General features: G+C 38.0%; 1 protein-coding gene across 2 annotated transcripts in view; it reads left to right on the top strand.

Annotated features, from left to right (window-relative positions):
* The window catches only part of FAC1 (AMP deaminase, putative / myoadenylate deaminase), a 173,373-nt gene that overhangs the window by 46,030 nt on the left and 101,508 nt on the right, over positions 1-25,835 (top strand). For both annotated transcript variants that reach the window (XM_089983371.1, XM_089983370.1), the window contains exons 4-9: positions 10,095-10,273; positions 10,364-10,415; positions 10,560-10,687; positions 10,888-11,067; positions 11,214-11,281; positions 11,376-11,518. In XM_089983371.1, the coding sequence (XP_089839497.1) occupies positions 10,095-10,273; positions 10,364-10,415; positions 10,560-10,687; positions 10,888-11,067; positions 11,214-11,281; positions 11,376-11,518 (750 nt within the window). The remainder of the gene's footprint in view (positions 1-10,094; positions 10,274-10,363; positions 10,416-10,559; positions 10,688-10,887; positions 11,068-11,213; positions 11,282-11,375; positions 11,519-25,835) is intronic.

Below are 25,835 nucleotides of genomic sequence, written 5' to 3'. Positions count from 1 at the left end.
AAGCGAGAGACTTTTAAAGTTTTAGGATGCGGGAAGTGAGTTACTTCTAAAATTTTATGAAGCGGGAAACATGAAACGACTTAGAAACGAACCAAGAATCGTCTTGAAAGTAAGAAGAGAAGCGAACTAGAAACAACCTAATAATCGAATTGGAACCGAACTAGGATTCGAAGGGGAAACAAAAAGGGAAGCGACCTAGAATTCAAGTGGGAAGCGAATAGGAATCGAACAAGAAGCGAAAATGTAGTTATATTTTTTCTAATTTACCAAAATATAAGATTTATGTTATCATTGACAAAATAAAATGTGAGTAGATAACATTAAAGCTGATCTATTAATCTCAAAACTGTATAATATATACAAGTGCAACCATTTAGTAAATGCATCCTGTGGCAAGCATTTAATAAATAATATATCATAAAAATTCATAATTCATATTCCATACTCCATAATCCATACAACAAGAATTTAAGAACTACTAAAATAATGAAAACATTATCACATTATTGGTAGTAAAAGTATAAGCTATAGAAAACTAATAAATTTGATTAAGAAGATTGCCTTTTTCAAGCAATAAATCAAATGACTTGTTATTTGTGGTTGAGAGAGAGAGAGAGAGAGAGAGAGAGAGAGAGAGAGAGAGAGAGAGAGAGAGAGAGAGAGAGAGAGAGAGAGAGAGAGAGAGAGAGATCCTACTCGATTTAGGGTTTTTTTCACAAACTTTTTTAATGACCATTTTGCTCATTTAGAAAACATTGTTTCTTTTATTTTTTTTGTAAAAAAATAGTTTATCAAGGGGTAAAACCTATGTCATATGGGTGCGGGTGCGGGGATTCGGCACTTACAAAAAACTCGGGTGCGGGGGTGCGGCAGGGGCAAAAATGTAAAATATATATATATATATATATATATCATGTATAGTGTATATGTATGAATGTATGGTAGCTGTTAAGGTCCATGACATTTATGCATGTTAGCACGTTCACCACAATTTTATGCCCCTAACAAATTTAAAAATAGATATGGTGATTAGGTGTATTAATTGCCACAATTATGGACATTTTAGTAATTTTTATTAGGAAAACATATTAATAATTGTGCATTTTGAATGCACAACTAATAAGTGTGTAACTTATTTTTACACAAAATTGCAAAAATAGCTACTGGTGTCCATTAATGCATGGAACCACCAAGTCATTTTTAAACTTCAAGGGTGTATTTTATGGTCATGTGTTAACACCTTATTAACTTCCTAGACTGATCCCTCTTCATGAGAAGCCTTTTGTTTTATGTTTGCAGAGGCATTGATTTTTTTTAGATGTATATCTGAATGTGTGCCCAACTTGCTTTTTACCAATTTTTTATCTTATATGGTTGTCCCCAAAGATGAAAGTGATGAGTTGTGGAGCCTGATTCATTGTTTTTGGCCTTGCAGGAAGGGGGGTCCGGGGGCTCCCCCCGGCGCGGTCAGCGGACGGGGGTCCAAGGGGGGCCGCCCCTGGCGGGGGGTTATAGGGGGGCAGCGCCCCCCCCCCCCCCCCAAAGTTTTTTTTTTAAATTCCACAGACCATTTCATAGGGAAAAAAATTCAAAAAAAGTGGACAAAAATGACCCTTGGTGCGGTCAACGCACCTAGGGTCGGGTTGACCGCACCCGGTGCCGCACCCGCGTCGAGTCGTATCGACGCGGGTGCGGCACCCTGCTAGCCGAATCCCTGTGACATAGGGTAAAACTATCCCAAGCTCAAAATATCATGAAACACGATTCTCCTAGAGCTATTCTCTGACTCTCCCCTGACTATACTCTGTTATTGAAAAACTTCTTAAACTCTCCCCTGACTATACTATATTACAAATTTTTGGTTGCAAATGTTTTGTATTAACCAACAAATGTGACAAGTTTTCTCCTAGAGCTATTCTTTCTGCCTTTCTTGGTTATGCCTACAACCAAAAGAGATACATGTGCTATGATCCTAAGACTGAAAAATTGTACATTTCTAGAAATGTAACCTTTTTGATTTTTTTTCTTTATAGAGATCAAGCTAAGGAAGTAACTGAATATTCATTTTTATTTGATCTTGTTTCCAACCAAGATCTCAATGATTGTGATTGTCACTATGATTTTGAAAATGTCATTGAATCAAGAGATAAAGAGTCTCTTAATCAAGCTCCTCAGGGTGATCAAACTTGTTTACAATACTCTAGACGAGAATGTTCCAAACCTCCATGTGCACTTGAAAAATTTTCTAATTTAAATAAAGAACTGCAAACTAGGAAATCATCTAGAGTTTCGAAGCCTCTATCAAAATTTGTTTCATATGATTCTTTTTCGTCTAAATATCAAGCATGCATAGCTTTAATTCACTCATATGTTGAACTCTTATCTTATAATCAAGTCAAAGAGTACTCCGAATGGGTTAAAGCCATGAAGATAGAACTAGATGCAATATAAAGAAAAAGCTCAAACTTGGTCCATTCAAAATCTTTCTTAAGGAAGAAAACCTATAGGTTGTAGATGGGTATACAAGATAAAAACCAAGAGTGATGGGACTCTTGAGAGATATAAAGCTAGGCTAGTTGCCAAAGGATATGCACAAGAATATGATATAGATTATGAATAAACCTTTGTACCTGTTGCCTACATGACCACAGTTAGAACCCTCATTGCAATTGCTTCAATTAAAAATTGGTCCATATAACCAAATGGATGTCAAGAATGCCTTCTTGAATGACAATCTTATAGAAGAAGTGTACATGAAGGCACCTCCAGGTATGTGTATACCTCAAGAAAAGACTCTTCGCTTGCATAAGACATTATATGGTTTGAAACAAGCTCCCAAAGATTGGTATGATGGATTTAATAATGTTATGCTTAATATTGGCTTGAGATCCTGTGTAACCGACACTGCTTTATTTGTTAAGAATTGTGATACAGGTATTGTCATTCTACTTCTCTATGTTGATGATATGATAATCACGGGAGAAGATACACAGGGAGTTCAACATATTAAAAATATTCTTAAAACTAGTTTTGAAATTGATTTGGGTTTTCTACGTTACTTTCTAGGAATAGAAGTTGCCTATTCCCTTAGAGGGTAATTATTATCTCAGTCTAAGCCTGCTTCTGATATTGTTCTCAAGTCTGGAATATCAGATTATAAGAAGGTTGACATTCTTGAAGTAACAAATGTCAAGATGAAAATTGATGATGGGGAGCTTCTAAATGATTCAACTCCCTATAGACAACTTATCAGAGCGCTTTCCTACTTGAGTATTACTAGACCTAATATAGCACACGTTGTACCCACAACTAGTCAGTTTTAGCATGCTGTCACATCTGTTCACATGTGAGCTATTTTGCATACTATTAGATATTTTAAAAATTCAATTTCTAGAGGCTTGTTTATGTCGTTCTCTTCTGCATTAGATTTACTTGTATATACAGATGCAAACTGGAGAGGGGATCCTAATAATAGACACTCAACCACTGGTTTTTGTGTTTTCTTAGGTGAATCATTGATCTCATGGAGGTGCAAAAAGTAACAAAAGGTCTCTCTTTCCTCAACTGAAGCAGAGTATTGGGCCATTACAATGGAAGTGATGTAGCTGAGAAGATTGCTGGCTGATATGAGAATCAAGATTCTAGGAGCTTCAAAGACGTGCTGCGACAATAAGAGTGCTATCTACATTGTCAACAACAATATTTTTCACGCAATGACGAAGCACATTGAGATGGACTGTCATTATGTTCAAGAAGAATATCTTTAAAGAATTATTGATCAATTTTGTGTCACATCAGAGTACCATTTGGCGGACTTTTTTTCCAAACCTCTCTCTGCTCCTAGGTTTGACCTCATTTTAGGCAAACTTTCGGTTATCCTACCGGAAGTTTGAGGGGGAGTGTTAAATTGTATATATATATATCTGTGTGTGTGTACATATATGTATATATGTACTTGTATATACATATTGTATGTATATACTTCTTTTTCTTTTGTAATATATACTATATATATATATTTATCATATATAAATAAATATATATATAATATATTATGTGGAGAGAGTCAAACTGTTTTGACTTTGTCCCCAACGGCTAGAAATTCTAGCCGTTTTGAGCTTCTCTCCCACTTAGTAATGCTCTCTTTCTCTGTCTGTTTTCTACTCCTCTCTCCTCCTCCTCTGGTGTATAAATAGTAGTGTTCTCCTTTTTGTAAGATATGCATTTTGGCACATTCTATTCATTGAATAAAATATATTTTTATATTGTGTGCCTTGTTGTGTATCCCCTTTGTGGGATTTGTGAGTGTGTTCTTTCCGTCACTTGTGTGGTTCCTTTTATGGGATTTGTGAGTGTGTTCCTTGGAGAACACTTTTGTTATTCACTAAGTTTATTGGTGCACTTGGTTCAAAATTGAAGAGTCCTTGATTCTTTACAATGGTCTTATAGTTATGTGATAATTTTGTATCTTATTTTATTGTTATTCTTTGCTTATTTACCCATATTCTATTATTTGGTTATTCATTCTTTTGTATTTGTTGTTCTATTAGTTGTTTCTTTAGTTACATTTTTAACATGTTTTAGCAGTCTACATCTAGGTGTATTTGATGTTATGAAATTCTAACCACTGTAATACTGGTGTGCTACCAATGGAGTACCAGCATGCCATCACTGCAATATTAGCTTGTGTGTGATGATGGAAATACAACTTGACATGTAGCCTCACCTCCCACATTCTTATCCATTTTATTATTCTTGCTTTTAATTGTCTCTGAAGAGAGTTTTTTTTAATTGAAAAAAAACTCTATTAAGAGACTATGAAAATCTCAATTCTGCGATCTCTGTTTCATTTGGAGTGTTTTATCTTGGTATATCCAGGACTCTCTATTCTTTCTTTCTTGCTTTCTCTTAAATTTGTGTATAAATGCCATATGCTTTTCTATCCATCCTTTATTGTCATTCTGATCATTACCTAGCTCAGTACTACCAATAATGGTTGCAACTTTATGCAAATTACTGGTCTTTTCACAATTGTACTGGCCAAATAACATAAAGAGATTGCAGTGTCATGTCAGAGAAGTTGATGACATTTATCCTTCTGAAGTTCTTGTTTTAAAATTAACAAATTAATGGTGGATCTAACACATATTGATGTGAAGGTAGTCTGATGCAAAATTGATTTACCTTATTAAGAATGCAGATGACATGAAAAACTTTTGGTTTGTTTTTGCTTAGATTAAGGATATATGTGAACTTCTAAGAATGGCTTCTAGTTTTATTGTCATTTACTTTGTTAGAATAAGGGTCTCTCTTGTTAAGGTGTATGCATATATATATAGTTATATATATATATTTATTTATCACTGTAATAGGTAAATACCCTCTAGGGGTATTTTCATCTTTTTCTCCTGTAATAGGTTCTATCCTCTGGGTACATATTTTTCTTTTTCTTTATTCTTTATTTTGTATTGTCTTTATCCCAAAGACCAATGACATTGAGGTTATTCATCCTTAGAGTCATTGGAAGTGTAAAAACCAGTTAAAAAAAAATTAAAAAAGATCGGACACGGGCCGGGTCCAGACCCGACCCGGATCCAACCCGTGCCAGCCCCTCGAAAACCCTTTTCAGAGGGGCTGGCAGCCCGCAGGGGGATGGGAGCCTCCGGCGACACAGGGGGCGGGCCCTGTGTGCGCCCCCTCCCTATTAAAAGGCGAGAGGGGAGAGGGGAAGGCTTACGAGCCTCCCCCGACCCCCCCGACTCTCTCTCTCATCTCTCGTCTCTCTCCCCTCTGCTCTCTCTTCCCCCGACTCCATCTCTCTCTCTTTGCCGACGCCGGCCAACCCCCCTTCACGGCAGCCCAGGTAACCCCCTCCTCCCTCTCTGTGTCTCCCTCTCGATAGCGGCAGGCAGGGGCCAAGGGCCCCTGCGACTCCTCCCCCCTCTGCTAACCTTTTCGGCAAGGGGCCTTCGGCCCCTGCCCCCCCTCCTGTTCACCTTCCGGCAGGGGCCATCGGCCCCTGCCCCTCTTTTTAGTCCCGCAGGGGCCAATGGCCCCTGCCCCCCCCCTTTTGTTTTTCCCTTTCCACGTAGGGGCCGATGGTCCCTACCCTCTTCCTTAAGAGAGGAGGTAGGAGCCAAAGGCTCCTACCTCACCCCTCGGAAACAAAGCAGGGGCCATTTGGCCCCTGCCCCTCTTTTAACCGACAAGGGCCAGAGGCCCTTGTCTCTTTTTCTGGCGAGCAAGGGCTCGGCAGGGGCCTTTGGCCCCTCCACTCTCCCCCTATGCATTCCCTTGGCAGGGACCTTCGGCCCCTGCCCCTTTCTTTTAAGAAGGCTGGCAGGAGCCGAAGGCTCCTGCCCCTCCTTTTAAAAACCCAGCAAGGGCCTCGAAGGCCCTTGCCCCTCCTTTTGAAGACTTAGCAGGGGCCAAAGGCCCCTGCCCCTCTTACTATTATCACGGCAGGGGCCGATGGCCCCTGCCCTCCTTTAGATATCCGGCAGGGGCCGATGGCCCCTGCACCCATCTCCTTTAAATGGCATGGGTCATTGGACCCTACCCCGTTCTCTTTCGTAACGGTAGGGGCCGATGACCCCTGCATTGAGTTGCGGAGAAACCAAGCTTTCTCCCTACCTATATTCATTTTATACATGCTAAACTACGTACTTTTGCAGTGTTACGCAACGGAGCCCGTTTGCGCCCCGCGAACTAAACCGACGATCACTTACGTTCGTAGACGGCTTCATTCTCGCAATACTCCAAGGTAGGAGAAGTTGCACAAGGACTTAAATAATTAAATCAAGCTTAAATAATTGATAATCGAAAGGACTTAATGATATATTTATATACTTATATACTTTTAAATCAAGGACGCGGTTTCGTGATCCTTGTCCTTTGCTTTCGCATTTCAGTTTGCCGTCGCGCTTTGCGCCGAGGCTTTTACTTTCGTATTTACTGCTTATTGTCTTTTAATTCAAGGACGCAGTTTCGCGGTCCTTGTCCTTTGCTTACGCACTTTCTGTTTCTGTTGCCGTCGCGCTTTGCGCCCAGGCTTTTGCTTTCATAGTTACTACTTACTGTCTTTTAATTCAAGGACGCGGTTTCGCGATCCTTGTCCCTTGCTTTCGCAGTTCCTGTTTGCCGTCGCGCTTCGCGCCCAGGCACATCCTTTTCGCATTATTATCTTTTGTTTATTTTCCTTGCCATAGACTCAGTGTATTCGAGAGGAATACCTATTCCTCTTTCCACCCGATATGTTTTGGGAAAACCCTTGATCTGGGGCAAGACCAAGTTGTTGGGTGATAGGTTCCTTTGTGAAACCCATTTACCAAAACCAGTGTCGTGACTTACATAGCACCCAGACATTGCGTCATCGGATGTCAGATTCGAGAAAATCACATGCCTTATGTTGGCAAGATTGTGTGTGGTTTCGAAAGATTTGATATGTTAAAATAGTTTTTAAAAACATTATATCTTTGCGAAACACACTCCCGAGGCTCCTATTAAGGACCTGTATCCCTTTTCTCGTAAGTGTACTTCTTAAACATGCGAGACATGATAGTACTACGACGATTGAATGAGAGAGTCTTACGACCTCGATTAATGCTTAGTGCAGGTTGTTGAAAACACATATAAGAGTGGGATCGCCTTCATAAGCAAGATGCTCGTTTCGGTCTAATGGACCAGAGCATGAAGAATGAGGCAACGGCTAAGAAACCCCGTCGCGCTCAATTCAACCTTGCTTCGTTAAGAGAGAGGATGAAGGGTACCAACTCCGATGGACAGTCCATTTATGGCTTTCAAAAAGGGCAAAAGACCCGTTTTTCCCCAGTCATCGGAGGTTAGGGGGAGGGATAGGGGCTACATAAGTTAGCCTAACACTTCTGCAGAAGTTGGATGCATCCCTATCAGGCCTTGGGGACTTACTCTCTCGACCATCGGTCGTCTCCATAGGAATAGGATTCAGTCAGACAACCGAGGTATATTAAAATACTTAACATAATGAACACTCGGCTTGGACTCGACTGTCTCGACTCACGTGCCATGTATGTACCCGCATGGCCGGTTATCAAGTAATAACTAAAATGAGCATGCACACCCTTTTCAGTTTGTTGTACTTAGCTTATTCCTCCAGTCTATCTGCTTAATTTGCTCCTTGCTACCTGCTGCATTAATTATCTATGCCTAATTTAGTTCTTTCTGTCTTTGTACTCTCCTGCTAGTTTTTCGCAAAACTAACCCATCTCATGGGTACAGGTGGCGATTAGGTGCATCAGGCAATGGCGCGACTACGAGATGATTTAAGGATCCACTGTTTCTGCTCGTAGTGCTTCTCCTGGACATTTTTGGTTTTTGATACGGTTTTCTCTTGAGGAAACCCAAATTTTGTACAAACTTGATACTCTCTTTAAATAGAAGGAATGGTTTCCTAAGTATTATTGCAGATCGTTCATGGTAAATCTTTGTTTTCTCGCTAACGTGCCCAAGGTTGTCAAACCTGTCCTTTTTCTTTTAAAAGAAATCGTTTCCGCTGATTTAGAAATAAACTCTGTAAAGAAAAAGAATTTTCCAACTATTTCAAGGAATTTATAAGCTTCGAAATTTTGGGGCATTACAGGAAGCATCCTAACGACTCTATGGGAGCTCCCTTTTGGCTCTTCTTTTTGTATATAAGGGACTTCTTGTCCCCATTTTAAGCAATGCTTCTCTTAAGCATATAATTATGCTCAATAAAGACTAATATTTTTTATGTTTTGTGTTTTTCTATTTAGTTCTTTAATGTTTTATATGCACTTAGTGCTTGTGTTGTTGCCCCTTGTTGGGTATTGTATTGTCCCATAGTGGACTTGTGCTTGTGCACATTGTGATTGTGATCTTGTAAGCCGTCAGTGGCATTGGTTTGTGCTTATGCACTTTTGTGATTGTGATCTTGTATGCCCTTAGTGGCATTGGTTTGTGCTTATGTACCTTTGTGATTGTGATCTTGTAAGCCTTTGGTGGCGTTGTTTTTATATTTTCTGCTATTTCATTACATCTCTCCCTCTCTCTCTCTCTTTCTCGTATCCCCCTCCTTTCTGAATTTGATTCATTTCCTTTGTACTTTTAGCTTGCCCCTTCATTCGAATAGTCTTTTGACAGTCTAAAAGATTTAATTTGAATGTATCAGGTTGTTTACATGTTAAACCAATTGATTATACAATTTATGTTAAAAATGGTTCAGAATGTGCATAATTGCAAAGCATGTTTTTAGCAGAGGGCATTTGAAAATAATGCATTAAGAATCATTTCAACACATTTTTTAATCATTATCGGCTTGTGGTTGAATTTTAGTTGCTTTGATTTTGTTTAGTTTTCTCAGCTTTTTATGCTTGAAAATTCATTCAATTGCATAATGACATTTATGTTGTGCTCCAAAAAAGATTTTCTGGGGTAAATTTTAGTGGCATGAGTCCGAGTTGTGAGAAAGAGTGAAAGTGGTATTTGGTGTGGATTTGAATTCTTTTACTACAATTGAATATCTGCTGTAAAAGATCTACTTTGAATCTTTCTTACAGTTTTCTGTGATTATGGTCCATAAAATTTTCTTGATTTGTTAGGTTTGTTGTTTTCATATGCTTTATGTAGGCCTCTTGTTGTATTCATCATGTTTTTGTTGATATTCTTGTTTTGTATTTGTCGTTTGTAACTCTGCTTATAGTCAGTGACAGATGACTTCAGTCAAGTTTTAATTTAACTGATACTTTACAATATTAGGTGCAATTTTTGTACTCTTGGAATAATCTAATATGCTTATAGAAGGTATTCTGGGAGCCTTTTAACTTTTTAAATATTTTATTATATGAGTTTTCTTTTTGGGATGAAGGCGTAGTTGTTGTTTGTTTTGTTGTTGTTGTATATGAGTTTTCTTATAATTTCAAATATTCACATCCTGTTCCTTCTTGGTTTTTTGAAATTCAATATCTGTTCATACTTGAGAATTGCTTCATTTTTTAGGTCAAAATTTACAGGATGGGGATTATTATTAATTGCCATTTGATTGAAATCTTTCACTTGCTGTTCTTGGATCTTGACTATTGCCTTCCATATGTATTTAGAGGTTCCATCAGCAGATGAAGAGGAGGCCTATCTTGTGCTTCAAGATTGCCTTGAATTACGGGATTGTTATTTATTCAGGGAAAAGGTTGCCCCTTGGGATAAGGAAGAACTTACAGACCCCAGCACACCAAAGCCGAATCCTGATCCATTTGCATATTCACCAGAGCGAAAAACAGATGTGAGTCACTGCAGTAGTTCCTGCATACATCATCCTGTTAATAATTTCTTCACAAGCTATAACTACTTAACTGATAAAAAATTCTTACAGCATCACTTTGAAACGATCGAGGGTGTAGTTCATGTCTATGAAAATAAAGATTGTAAGAATTTTCCTTTGCTTTTTTTCTTGGATTATTTCGCATGCCTATGTATCCTTTCACTTGATAATTGCCAAGGTGTGGTGACCTTTATTCAGTTTGTAGCCAAGAAATCTCTGCTGGAGACTTATTTGTCCTTTTTTTCAGCAAATGAAGAGCTTTTCCCTGTTGCTGATGCAACAACGTTTTTTACTGATCTGCATCGAATACTACGAATTATTGCAGCAGGCAATATCCGAACTTTATGTCATAGACGACTTGAACTACTTCAGCAGGTATGCCATGTATCTGTTTCAGGTACTTAACACATTGCTATTTGTTCTAGATTGCATATTAGTGTTTTCTTCTAAATTTCTCTTCCCCTACATGTGTCGTGCCTCACCACCATGTCTAAGATGTTTGCATTTTTCCAGACTTAAGTACGTATGTTAAAAACTGAAATTTGACAAATTTGTACCTACTTATTTGATTTCAGAAATTTAATCTTCACTTAATGTTGAATGCCGATAGAGAATTCCTAGCACAAAAGAGTGCGCCTCATCGTGACTTCTATAATGTCCGGAAAGTTGATACACATGTACATCACTCGGCATGCATGAACCAGAAACACCTTCTAAGATTCATCAAATCAAAGTTGAGGAAGGAGCCTGATGAGGTATATACTGTTATTGATTTACCAAGTTTTATAACATTGCACTTGTACCACACGAGCAGACATTTTGTTTTGGAACTAACTTTCTCAGATTTTTATGTGTTATAATATTTCTGTCATGCATCATGTTTTATTCATTATTTTTTTAGGTGGTTATATTTCGTGACGGAACATATCTAACGTTGCAAGAAGTGTTTGAAAGTTTGGATTTGACTGGGTACTGCTGCAACTTATAGATGGTGGCATTCTTACTACATTTCTTGAATAGATTACTTTTGTTTATTTTTAAATTTTTTTGCCTTATCTACCAGGTATGACCTCAACGTGGATCTGCTAGATGTTCATGCAGATAAGAGTACATTTCATCGATTTGACAAGTTCAATCTCAAGTACAATCCTTGTGGTCAAAGTAGACTTAGAGAAATTTTCTTGAAGCAAGATAATCTTATTCAAGGTAATTATGCTATCCTGTAATACCTTATTATTTCAACTTCCTTCCTATTGGTGCTCTTCTATCTATCTGAATAGTACTAGTATTGCATTTTTTATGCAAAAAGTAATAATCTTTTCCTGCCCCTTTCTATGCAACTGCTTGTGAGGGCTGCAATGCTACCATTTTACTGTTAACCCAGATAAAATACAAGATATAAATGTTACCGAATCTTTTATGTGCATGTAGTCATCCTCTCTCAATTTAATTACCTCAGATGTATGAAAACTAGAACAATAGTGTTAGTGCGAGGATTCAAACTTTAGGAGGTTCACTTATTTTATTTATTTTTTCTTTAGTTTTCTCCGATATCCATAATGAAGTGATACTTTTGTGCTCCAACCATGTAGACTCTCTCTCTCTCTCTCTTCTAATTCTGCATATTTCTAACCTCTGCCTGACAAGATAACCTAGTACATTAACCACTCTAAATTTTGGTGTCCCACTTCAACAAAAGCTAATTTAAGGGTACCTAAGGATAGTGCCTAATGTCAACTTTGAGACTGACACCTGCCATAGTTAATTGGGTGTGGGGCGTGTGATGTTTTGATTGTTTTGATGAAGTTGGACTTGTAATGAAATGAGAGATCACAAGGGATATCCCTAAACACGCTATAACAAGCCACTAATCGGCAAGATACATAAAGTCACAAGGTGTACAATAGCACAAGAGAGCACAAAAGAACATAAAAAAATAATGTATTTTATTGAGAAAAAGCTCTAAAGAGCCATACATTCAAGAGGGGACAAAGTCCCTTATTTATACATAAAGAGGAGCTCATTAGAGCTGTTGGTAGCTCATTTGTGACCGTTGGGGAGAGTCCCAACCGTCCTCAATGGTGGACGGTTTAGTCCATGGTCAAAAGTCAAAAAGTGAAAAAGGAAAAAGTAAAAAAAAATAAAAAAAATAAAAAAGAAAAAAATCCCTAATAGACTGTGCTAAGTATATATGATAAAAAGACAAAAATACCCTTGAGGGTTATGTCAATATACAACTATATACATGTATATCAAAATATATATGTATATAATAGCATACATAAATGCGTAACGCATAAATGCATAAATGTATACATTTTAACACCCCCCTTAAACGGACAGTGAGATCACCAAAAGTTTGTTAAGTAGAAAAATAAAACGAGGAGTGCGAAGGGCTTTAGTGCAGAGTTGCCAGTCGAGGAAGCGGGAAGCGGGAAGCAGGAAGCAGGAAGCAGGAAGCGGGAAGCGGGAAGCGAGGCACTTCTAAAATTTTAGGAAGCGGGAAGCGCGGGACGACTTAGGAGCGAACCGGGAAGCGTTTCGGAAGCGACCTAGGAAGCGTCTCGGAAGCGACCTAGGAAGCGACCTAAGAAGCGAAGAAGGAAGCGACATAGGATTCGAGTGAGAAGCGAAAAGAAAGCGAATAAGAATCAAAAGTTTGCATTTATGAAAAAATGTTAAAGAAAGACAACATAACAACGAAGAAAGACAAAATTCATATTGGTCGGCTGTTTCTAGCAATAATGATATTTATTTAAAATTTTAAACTAGCTGCAACATACTTAATAGGGATGATAAGCTCAATCATGCTCGGTATACATTTTGTATAATATGTTTTTATATTATAACTTATGTATTTTTATAATATGAATTCAAGAATTTTCCTATAATATATTTTTTATATATTATACTTATAAGTATCTCTTGTTTCTTTTATCATGCTCGATATCAGAGTTACCGGAAGCGCCTAGGTAAAAGGGGAAGCGTGCTTCGGAAGCACGAAACGTCGTGCTTCTGAAGCGTGAGGGGAAGCATCCCCCTTTTTTGGGAAGCGCACTTCTCTTTTATGGGAAGCGCATTTCCCTTTTATGGGAAACGCGCTTCCCATAAATGGGAAGCGCGCTTCCCCCACGCTCCCCCCTCGCTTCCCCATTTTTTTCATTTTTTTCGCTTTCCCCTCACTTCCGGTTTGCTTCCTAGGTCGCTTCCGGTTCACTTCCTAGGTCGCTTCCGAGACTGTTCGGAATTTTCTTCTAAGTGGTCCCACGCTTCCCCGCTTCCTAAATTTTTGAAAGTGCCTCGCTTCTCGCTCCCGCTTCCTGTATCGCTTCCCGCTCCCGCTTCCTCGACTGGTAACTCTGCTCGGTATACACTTGATCAACATGTAAGTTCCGAATTCACATAAAGCAAAGTCAATTCAAGAGATCAAGGAGAGAATGGAAGACTACAAGATCAGACACCATAATGAAACCATAAGACAACTTGTGTAGGCAGAACTTGTTTTTCATTGACTTTGAAATTATATATCCAACAGTGAAAGAATAATAAAAGTGATCCAGTCAATCTGATCAGGCACTCGTCAAAATGACTTAAAACCTACAAGAATCCTGACTCAGGATATTACCATGAGCAAATGTTTACTTTACCATGCTAACACTATGTAATTTAGCCATACTATTCATTTACCGATGCACACCTTTCACTCTTCAAGAATTAAATACAAACAATTTCAATGTGCTTGCTCTTTCCATGCTATATTAGAATGATGGAGATGTAACATAGCACGATTTTCATAATACAACAAGAACCTCATTATGTGTTGATGGCGTGATACCCATCTACAGTACCTGCTGCTACAACATGTCACAGGGATACTCCAACTTAATCCCATATCATGTCCCCTTGTAATAAAAAATTTCACAAAAATGGCATGTGACGTAGAGGTTTTGCAGTCACTACCGTGGCAAGATAAAACTCTGAGGGCTTACCACCGATGTGGTATCCCATGTAGTAAGCGGGTTCTGTGCCAAGCTGAAAGCTGGAATCCCTCTGCCTCGTGGGGCTTAAGAGATGGTTAGGGTCTGCCTAACCCCAGCTTGCCTTAAAAAAAAACAAAAGAAAAAAAAAACTCTAAGCGAGAGTCGCCATGCTTGGCTTGTGAAGGGGTTGCAATCGTGCGAGAGAGCGTGAGAGAAGAGATGGAGAGAATCGAGATAGAGAGAGTGAGTGGAGAGCGTACCTGAACAGATTCATCGCTCGACGTCAGTGGAGGAGGTCATCGGAACTTAGAAATCGGTGGCCAAAAATGAGAGAGGGAGGAGTCAGATGGAGGTGAAAAACAAAACCCTAAGCCCCTTTTGGTTTTGTATTTTCAAGAGTTTTGTACAATATCCATTTTGCCCTTATTAAGAAAATGTTTCCTTTAAATTTTTTGTTTTTCAAGTGTTAAATTTTTTTTAAAGAAAAGGGCAAACTCATCTTTTATGTGTTAAGCGTCTGAAACACGTTCCCTTTAAAGGGGGTACGCGTCCCCCTATAAAGCGAAACGCGTCCCCCTTTAAAGGGGTACACATCCCCCTATAAAGCGAAACACATCCCCCTTTAAAGGGAGACGCGTACCCCTTTAAAGGGAAACACATTTCCCTTTAAAGGGGGACGCGCTTCCTAAATTGCACATGCGCTTCCCCACACGTTTCGGAAGTGTCGCGTTTCGCGCTTTCGAAGCGCGTCTCGAGGAATCGCACTTCCCCTAGTCCATAGACGTTTTCGGTAACCCTGCTTTAGTGAAGAAATTCGTAAGTTGGTACTTCGACGTGACATACTTAATAGTTTCTTTTAAAAATTCATCACGAACATAGTGGCAGACCATCTCAATATGTTTGGTTCTTTTATGGAATATGTGATTGCTTGCTATGTAGATTGCACTTTTGTTGTCACAACACATCTTCAAAAATTTGGAGATAAAAACTCTCATGTCTTGAAGAAGAGACCTAAGCCAAACAAGCTCCATTGTTGTCGTTGCCATTGCGCGATATTCTGCCTTAGTTGAAGATACCGAGAACTTTTGTTATTTCTTACACCTTCAAGAGATTAACGAATCTCTTAAAAAATACAAAAATTAGTAGTTGAGATTCTATCATTTGGGTTACCACCCCAGTCAACATCAGTATAAGTAGTTAGATCTAAAGATGATGAAGAATATAAGAAAAGCTCTTTTGAAATGGTATTTTTAATCTATCATATAATCCTCGTAACTACCGCCATGTACACTATGGTAGGGGCATGTTGAAACTGACTTGCTTCATGAACGACATGAGCGATATTTGTCGGGTGATGGAGAGGTAAGTGAGAGATCTAATCAATTGACGATATGGAGTAGGATCTTCAAGCAATACACCATCTTTAAGTCTTAATTTTACATTTTTGGCTTCTGGGGTCTCCACCTTCTTTTCATCCGAAACTCCTGACCTAGCAATATGTCAGCAACTAATCTCATTTGAGAGAGAATATATCCTCTGAGAGAGTAGGCAACCTCAATTCCTAAAAAGTAGCTCAAGAACTCCAAGTCAGACATATCAAAAGCTTTCTTTAAAATTAATAACACCTTTGTCATTTCATGTGATGATCATATCATCAACATATAAAAGAAAAATCATAATTGTAGTACCTATTTTCTTGACAAGGAGAGTAGTGTTAGTATAACAAGTGATAAATCCTAAATTAATCAAAACATTACTAAATTTATCGCACCAAGCCTTAAGAGTTTGTTTAAGACCATACAAGGCCTTTTCAAAGTTTAAAAACTTTTCCATTTAAATTAACTCCTGGAGGGGCTTCTATATAAACTTTTTCACCAAGTTTTTTATTTAAAAAGACATTTTTAACATCTAGTTGTAAAATGGGCTATTTTTTAATAGAGGCAATGACAATAAGAGTTCGAACACTAGTCATTCTTGCGACGAAAGCAAAGGTATCTTCATAATATATTTCATATTCTCGGTCATACCCTTTGACGACTAACCTTGCTTTATATCTTCTAATGATTTGTCAGTTTTGGTTTTGACTTTAAATACCCATCTATATCCTATAGGTTTCTTGCCTAAAGGAAGATCAACTATTTTCTATGTGTTGACTTCTCTAAGAGCATTAAGTTCTATTTCCATTGCTTCATTTCAATGAGGGTATTGTTTGACATCATTATAATGCGATGGTTCATAATAAGAATGGAGAGTTATTAAACATGCTCTAAAGCTTGGAGAAAATGAGTCATATGATACAAATCTACTTGGAGCACTAGAGATTCGATTTGATATCCTAAGTTGAGATTCTTCTAAAGGGATGTTTTGAGAGAACTTGTCAAGGGTATATGGGTGATTACCTTCCCCTCGTCTAGTATACACATGCATACATTTGATACATTTTCATTCAAACTTTTATGTTGATGATTAACTTCATCAACAATGATCAATACTAAAGTCATTGTCAAAAGAATCAAACACCTCAATAGAGTTAGACTCATCATGTCTTGGTAATAGATCAAATATAAATGAGTAACCAATTTCTTCTTTAGATCCTTTGCTATCAAACCCATTTTCATTTTCAAGAAGGGTGACATCTTTTGAAACATAGAGCTTGTTATTTATTAGTTCAAAACATTGATACCTTTTTGAATTTTCACCATAGCCTAAGAAAATACATTCAATGGCTTTTGGAGATAATTTATCATTTTTATGAGCAAGTACATAACACTTACAACCAAAGATTCTTAGTCTTTTAAAATTGGAAGTCATTTTAAAATGTTTTTCAAATGTTGAAACATTTTGTAACGAAGACGAAAGAGTTCTATTTATTTAAGTTGAGGTTAAAACGGCTTCGGCCCCAAATTTTTATGGAATGTCCCTTGAAATTAAGAGTCTTAGTGGTTTTTATTATATGTCTATGCTTTCTTTCCGCTTATCCATTTTGTTGCAGAGTTTTAGAATAAGATCTTTGATGGCTAATTCCATTTTGTTTCAAGTAGCTTTGAAAATTATTTGACATGTACTCTCTTTTCAAATCCGATATAAGAATTGATAAGTTGCTAAAAAATTGATTTTTAACCATTATATAAAATTTCTTAAAAAAAGAGAACATATCTGATTTATGATTTAAAAAATAAATCCATGTGTATCTAGTAAAATCATCAACAAAAATAACATGATAAGAGTAACCTCCTTTTGATATGTCCGGTGAAGGACCCCATACATTCGAATGCACTAATTCAAAAGGCCGAGTAAAAATAAAAGTTCTATGAGGAAAGTGAATGACTTTCATTTTTCCAAAAATGCAATCTTTACAAGATATATATTTTCATTACATATATTTTTCAAAAAGAGAAAGAGATACATCTTTGAAAAATTAGGATGCCCAAGTCTCTTATGCCAAGTATCAATACTTTTGTCTTGTACATAATTAAAAAATGATTCGGATGGAAGGGATAAAAAAATCATAAAGTAAAGATCGCCTCTCTTATGACCTTTCCCAATCAGCGTCCCTGACTGGAGATCTTGCACAGTGTAATCTTTAGATGAAAAAGAAATTTTGTAACCATGATAAAAAATTTAAGAAATGGAAAAAAATTTAAATTTGATTTTGGAACCACCCTTATTCTTGGAACAAGAAATTTTTGAGTCGAGTGTTCCAATACTATTTATTTTTAAAGAAGTTCCATCGGCCGTTGAAACATAGGATGGAGTAGAATTAGTGCAAACTTCGGAGAGAGCATTCTTATGAGGTGTCATATGAAAGGAAGCACCCGAGTCAATAATCCACATACCTAGAGGAGATGAAGAAGATGCAATGGTCGCACCAAAAGTAGAAGATGATTGGAAAAGTTGTTGAAGTGCCTTCGATACTTGGCTAAGCCTGTCTTTAATATCTCTTCTATTTTTACTTGTTTCTTTTTTCTTGGGTGTGATTTCTTTAGTGGAAACAATTTTGCCTTTAAGCTTTGGGTATACTGGTCTAATGTGTTCCGATTCATTACAATAGTGGCAAATAACACCCTTCCTATATCCACTATTATGGTTGGAACCAGTATTATAGTTATTTTGCTTTACAAAGTGGGGGGACTTATAGGCCTTTACATTGGAACCCGACCTAGTAACGGCCAAAACATCATCATTCTTATTGGTCATGCCAAGACGAATTTCTTCTTGACATACCTCTGCTAGAGCATCTTCAAGAGGCATAACTTTAGTTCTATGAAGGAGAGAGGACCTCACTTGTTCAAATTTCGATCTTAGACCATGAAGGATTTGAAAAAAGTGTTCATTCTCAATTTGCTCTCTTCTAATCTCAACATATTTGGGGGCCACTCATTTAGGATCAAGAAGTGTTAATTCATCCCAAAGAAGAAACAAAATACTAAAATAATACCGGACACACATGTCCCCTTGCTTAGTGGATCTTGGTAGAAGTTGTAATCTCATAGATATCTCATATGTAAATACCCCATCATATGTAAACTTTTAGTTTAGTTACAATAGGATAGCTAGTTAACTTTATTTTTTTTGGTTTGGACCATAGTTAACTTTATTTATTTTTGGTTTGGACCATTGTCAACTTATGCTTTTTGACCAAGTCAAAAAGCATAAAGCAAAAACCTTTGGACACTTTCTTAGACCTTTGCTTTTTGACTAAGTCAAAAAGCAAAGTCCATGAAAGAGTCCTTGGACACTCCAACGGCTCTATTAGAGTCGTTGGACACTCCAACGACTCTATTAGAGCCGTTGGAGAGTCCAACAACTCTTTCTATGGCTCCCTTCTTCAAACATTATAAATATGGGATTTTTTCCCCTTGTAATATATACTTTTGAGTTGGGATTTCTCCCATTTTAATGAAGTTTATTTTTCTTCTTTGTGCATGCCCTTTTTCGGGTATTTTGTATGAACCCTGGTGGTTCTTGTGCTTGAGTGAGCATTATTTGAGAGCTATTTTTGTTGTGGGCTTCTCTTCCTTACATGGTATCAGAGCCATCGGTAAAAGCAATCAAAACAAGGTTTTTTGTGTATTGGGAAGCGTGTCACTCAAGTTTCTTTAAAAAAAGTGGTATCTTTGAAGGTATAATCATGTGAAGGTTTGAAAGCTTAGAGGATTACTTGTATTCACCGTTTTGTGGTAGAATATCCTCTTCTCTAATATCTCTTTTATATTTTATCATTCTCTTTTTCCTATTCATTCTTTCCCAAATTGTAAAATAGATGACAATGATAATGTCACCATTAAGCCCATAAAACTCAATGATTCTAATTATGTCACATGGGCTTCAATTATGAAGCATCTCGTTTGGGGAAATGGATTATAGGGGTTAGTGGATGAAACCGATGTGGAACCTACACTAATCCTCACCAAAGAAGGAGAGAAAGAAATGCCTCTCTCGGAGGTAGAAAAGGTTAAAGCCATTTCCACTTACGAAAAAAAGTGAAAAGAAAGGAGAATGAGACATGCCAAAATCATGTCTTGGCTCATATCATGTGTTGACATAAAGAAGTGTTCAAGCTTTGCAAAATTTGAACATGCCAATGATGCTTAGGATTATCTTAAAAGAATGTACTCTCTTAAGGATATTGCCCACATATGTAATCTTCACGAAAATGTTCGCAATATGGTTCAAGGGGATAAGAGTATTAGAGACAATAGCTTGTCCGAGTTATGGGAATAATTGACCCTCCTTGAACCAAAGTGGCATTGTCTACAACACATAGAGCCTCGTCAAAATCAAGTGAATGCGGAGCATTTTTTCCAATTCATTAATGGATTGAGATCCAAATTTGAATCAACCAAATCCGCTCTTCTCCACCGGGGAAAAGTCCCTTCCATTGAAGACACAATAGAAGAATTGAGTATGGAAGAGAATAGACTCAAGAAAAGAATTTCCAAAACTGATAATGATTTGGTTCTAGCCGTATCTAGACCAGGAAATCATGTTCGCTCCTATAAACCTCCACACGTTGGAAGAATTAATGATGAAAAACAAAGAAGCGACTTTGAAAGAAGAAAAGTCATTTGTTATTATTGTCGTGAACCGAGACATGTCAAGACTTACTGTCCAAAATTAAATAGGCCTTATGAAAAGAAAGTAGCTATAGTTGAATCTCCACAAGAATCAAGTGAGACATCTATTGGAAACATGTCTCTAACTCAATTGGTGGAGGCACTTCAACCACTTCTCAAAGGAGCTTCTTCATCTGCCGGAGCCGCTGTCTCTTCCGTCAGCGATCCCGGTAAATCTCTTTGACTCCTTGACTCTGGTGCTTCCTTTCATATGACACCCAACATAAAATTGCTATCAGAATGTCATAACTCAAGTAGATCAAATATTTTTACTGCAGATGAAACATCTCTTGAGATTAAAGGAATAAGAAGTTTTGAAAATATTTCACAAAACTCAAAAGGCTTTTGTATTCAAAAAATTAGATACATTCTTAAACTTAATCTAAATCTTTTATGTGTCTCAATTAACTGACCATGGGTGTAATGTTTCCTTTTCTTCTCGTGATTGTCGAGTACAGGATCTGTAATGAAATATGCGGAAAAGCAAAGAGTGCATTAAGCACTTACAACATCCACTAATGAACAAACAAAAGGGCTAACACCCAAACCCACAAGAGACAACACAACATAAAAATATAAATGTCTCTTATTGAAAAGAGAGAGAGCTCTCAAGAGTGAAAAATACAAGAGGGGTTCACCCCTATTTATACACAAAAAGGAGGAGAGGAGGAGTGACCTTATGGCCTTAAAAGAAGAGCCACCTAGGGGCTCCCATGGAGTCGTTGGGAGCCCCCAACGGTCACAATGTGACCGTTGGGGGCCCCATCGACTCCATGGTGGGGCCCCTTTTAGGTGGGCAAAAATATAAAAAATAAAAAGTAAAAAAGGGAAAAAGAATTTACAAAAAAAGAAAGAAAAGAAACAAGTACCCCTATCAGGTACTTGTGAAATGACTAAAATACCCCTATTGGGTATTTTAGATAATACATATATATATGTATATAAACATATACATATATATGAATTACATATATTTTAACAGGATCATCAGTCAGGGAAGCTGATTGGGGAAGGCCATAGAGAAGGAGGCTTGTGCTATATGGATTTTTTGGAAATACCCAAGAATACACTATGTTCTAATGTTAAAAAATTAGACTTGGATCTTTGGCACAAAAGGTTTGGTCATCCTTGTATGTCTAAGATTCAGTTTTTTCCAAAACATGATTTTTTTTTATAATTTTGAAGCTTTTACATGTGAAAAATGTATTCTTGGAAAAATGAAAAGACTACTTTTTCAAGAAAGAACCTTTGTTACTACACGACCACTTGAGTTGATACATTCTGATGTTTGGGGTCCCGCACCGGTTATATCAAAAGGTGATTTTATGTATTATGTGATTTTTGTAAATGACTTTACACGATACATTTGGATTTATTTTCTTAAACATATATTCGAAGTGTTCTCGTATTTTCAAATATTTTACAATATGGTCAAAAATCAATTTAAGAATGATATCTCGATATTTCACACCGATTCAAGGGGAGAATTCTTATCAAATGAATTTAAAGATTATTTGAACTTATACGGGATTTCACATAAAAAATCATGTCTCTACGCCCCTCAACAAAATGACTTAGCTGAAAGAAAGCATAAGCATATTATAGAAACAGGAAGAACATTACTCATTACACATCAAGTACCAAATCTTTTTTGGGCCGAAGCAACTTTAACTGCTATTTATCTTATTAATATGATGCCTTCTTTCTTGATAAACAATACTTCTCCCACTGAAAAACTTTATAAGCAAACTCCAGATTATTCTAGGTTGAGGGTATTTTGGGTGCAAATGCTTTGTATTTACAGATAAGAATGATAAACTCTCTTCACGTGCTATTCCATGTGCCTTTTTAGGATATGCAAGTCATCAAAAAGGTTACAGGTGTTTTGATTGTAAAAATAACAAAATATATGTTTCAAGAAATGTATCATTTTTAGAAAACGAAAGTCCTTTTGAAAATAAAAATTCTACGAAAATAGACAAGTTTTCCTTTTTATTGGACCTAGTTCCAAGGAGTAATGAAAGTGATATTGATCAAGATGATCAAAGCGATATGACTAACACAAAACTAATTAATAGCAATCAAGAGTGTATTCAACTATGTCACAGGGACTCGGCAAAACAGATGCCGCACCCGCGTCGACGCGACGCGACGCGGGATCGCGTGTGGGTGCGGCACCGGGTGCAGTCAACACGACCCTGGGTGCGGTCAACGCACCCAGGGTCATTTTTGTCCACATTTTTGGGCGAAAAAAAAAATTTTTTCCCCCGATGAAAAGGAGGATTAGGGCAAAAATTTTTTTTGCCCTAATCTCTCCTCTCTCTCCCCCTGAGCTCGAGCTCTCCCATCGCCGCCCCAGCTCCGCCGCCCCCAGCGTCGCCGCCCCCAACGCCGCCGCCCCCAGCTCCACCTCCCAGACTCCTCCTCTCGGCTCGCAGGTATGTCTCTCACTTTCTTGGGTCGGCTGGGGGGGGGGGGGGGGCGAGCACCCCCCCCCCCCCTCTCTCAGTCTCTTGTTGGGTCGGCAGGGGAGGGGCTGAGCCTCCCCTGCTCCCTCGTTTTTCGGCACAGGAGGGGCCGAGCCCCTCCCCCATCTACCTCTTTTTTTTGGGTCGATTGGGTCGACAGGGGAGGGGCCGAGCCCCTCCCTTTTATGTTTTTCTTTTTTGGGTCGACAGGGGAGGGGCCGAGCCCCTCCCCTTTATGTTTTTCGTTTTTGGGTCGACAGGGGAGACATCTTTTTTTTTTTTCTTTGGGTCGACAGGGGAGGGGCCGAGCCCCTCCCCCATCTGTTTTTTTTTTTTTTTGGGTCGACAGGGGAGGGGCCGAGCCCCTCCCCCATATGTTTTTTTCTTTGGGTCGACAGGGGAGGGGCCGAGCCCCTCCCCCATATGTTTTTTTCTTTGGGTCGACAGGGGAGGGGCCGAGCCCCTCCCCCATCTGTTTTTTTCTTTGGGTCGATAGGGGAGGGGCCGAGCCCCTCCCCCATCTGTTTGTTTTTTTATTTGAGTCGACAGGGGAGGGGCTCAGCCCCCCTCGCTCTCGCTCTCTTGTTGGGTTGGCAGGGGAGGGGCTGAGCCCCCCTTCTCCCTGTGTTTTCGAATTGATTTGAAAATTGTAATGTATTTTTTTTTGTGTTTTCAGGATAAAAATGACGGATAAAGGGAAAGGACTTGCGTCATCCTCATCCCAACATGTGAGTTCTGCTGCTAGTTTTGCTGATAGTTGCAGTGGGATTGATGATGTGGGGCCACTATGGATACATGTAGATAAACTTGCAAAAACTGGAGAAGGAGGTGGTGGAAACAAAAGATTTCGATGCAAGCTCTGCGAAAAAGATTTTGTTGGGTCTTACACAAGAGTGAAGGCTCATTTGTTGAAGATACCAGGACATGGCATTTCAGCTTGCAGAAAAGTTGATGAGGCAATGCGAAGGCAATACAAGAAAATACAAGAAGAATATGAGAAGAGAAAGGCAATGGCCGATTCTTCTGCACTCAGTGTGCCATTTGCAAGCCACCAAGAAGATGCTGAAAAAAAAAGAAAAGTCAATCTAGGAGGTAGAGGAACGATACAAGCAGCATTCAATACATATAGAAGAGAAGAATTGCATAGAAAAGTTGGGAGGTATTTTTATTCTGGTTCACTCCCATTTAATGCGGCTAGAAATCCTTATTGGAAGGATTTAGTAACATCCTTGGCAAATTGTAATTTGAGTGGTTATGTGCCTCCAAGTTCAGAAAAAATACAAACCACACTTCTTGCAGAAGAGAGGGCAAACGTGGAGAGGTTGCTAAAAATTAAAAAATATTCATGGGAGCAAAATGGAGTTTCCATTGTGTCTAATGGATGGACAAATATTCAAAGGCGTCCATTAATCAATTTCATTGCTTGTTCGCTTAGTGGCCCAATATTCTTGAAAACAGTTGATGCATCTGGGGAATATAAAAATGCAGAGTATTTGAAGGGATTGTTTATAGAAGTGATAAAAGAAGTGGGTGATCAGAAAGTGGTACAAATCATTACAGACAATGCTCCGGTTTGTAAAAGTGCAGCGTTGAGTTTGGAGAGTGAGTACCCTCATTTTTTGGACTCCTTGTGTAGCACACAGCTTAAATCTAGCCCTAAAGAGCATATGCAACCCCAAAGAAGAAGAAAATTTACAAGCATATGCTTTATGTTCATGGATTGAAGATTTAGAAAGAAATGTCAAAAGCATTAGGAATTTTGTTGTTAACCACCATCGTGCTAATGCTATATTTAATAGGCATTCTGATTTGAAATTGTTGAAGGTCGCTGAAACACGTTTTGCGTCCATCATTGTGATGATGAAGATGATTAAAAGAGTGAAGAATGCTTTGATTAACATGGTGACTGATGAAAATTGGACATTCTATCGTGTTGATGATGATATGAAGGCTCAAGAAATTAAGAAATTCATTCTTGATGATGAGTTTTGGGACAAAGTGATATACTTCCTTCAATTTACGAACCTATTTGGGAAATGTTAAGAGAAGTTGATAAGGATGAGCCCATGCTTCACAGAGTTTATGAAATGTGGGATAATATGATTGAAAAAATACAAGCTATAGTTTTCATGCATGAAGAAAAAAATCCTGCATTGGATGATTCAGATTTTTTTAATCATATTCATTCAATTTTAGTCAGAAGATGGGATAAGAGCAACACAACTTTGCATTGCATGGCACATTCTCTTAATCCAAAATATTATGCAAATAAGTGGCGGGCTGGTGGTATTGGTCATGTCCCTCCAAATTTAGACCCAGAGCTATCAAGACATAGAAATATGTGTATGACAAGACTTTTTCCAGAAGCATATCTTCTACATCAAGTCACACAAGAGTTTGGAAAATTTTCATCTTCGAGATTATATGCACCGGCATTATTCGCGAGAGAAGAAAATAATATAGATCCTATCACATGGTGGTCAACATTTGGATCAGAAACACCTCTTCTACAACGTCTTGCATTAAGATTGCTATCGCAGCCTGCTAGTTCATCTTGTTGTGAAAGAAATTGGAGCACATATTCTCAAATCCACAACATAAAGAGAAATAAACTCACCAGCAAGCGTGCAGAGGATTTAGTATATGTTGATTCAAATCTTCGATTACTTTCGCGAAGCAATGATGAATACAGGTACTAATTTGCTCTTTTAGTTATTTGATTATTTCTTAGTTTTCATTTAAATATACTTGTATTGTATTTATCATTTTCAAATTGGGTTTATAATGCAGACAAGAAACATCCAAATTTTGAGATGTAAACCCAGAAGAGTGTGACTTCGAGGGAGAACATGAATTCAACGTAACAAACATGGATTTAGCTGAGCCCAGTATTCTATCTAATGATGCATTTAATGATGAAGAAGAAAATTATTAGCATCCATTACTTCATCAGGATATA

This window comes from Nuphar pumila, chromosome 12 (genome assembly GCF_984573655.1).
Source record: "Nuphar pumila chromosome 12, dmNupPumi1.hap1.1, whole genome shotgun sequence".
NCBI lineage: Eukaryota > Viridiplantae > Streptophyta > Magnoliopsida > Nymphaeales > Nymphaeaceae > Nuphar > Nuphar pumila.
The sequence above is the reverse complement of the archived record's forward strand: the minus strand, read 5'-3'. Positions and strand labels throughout refer to the sequence as shown.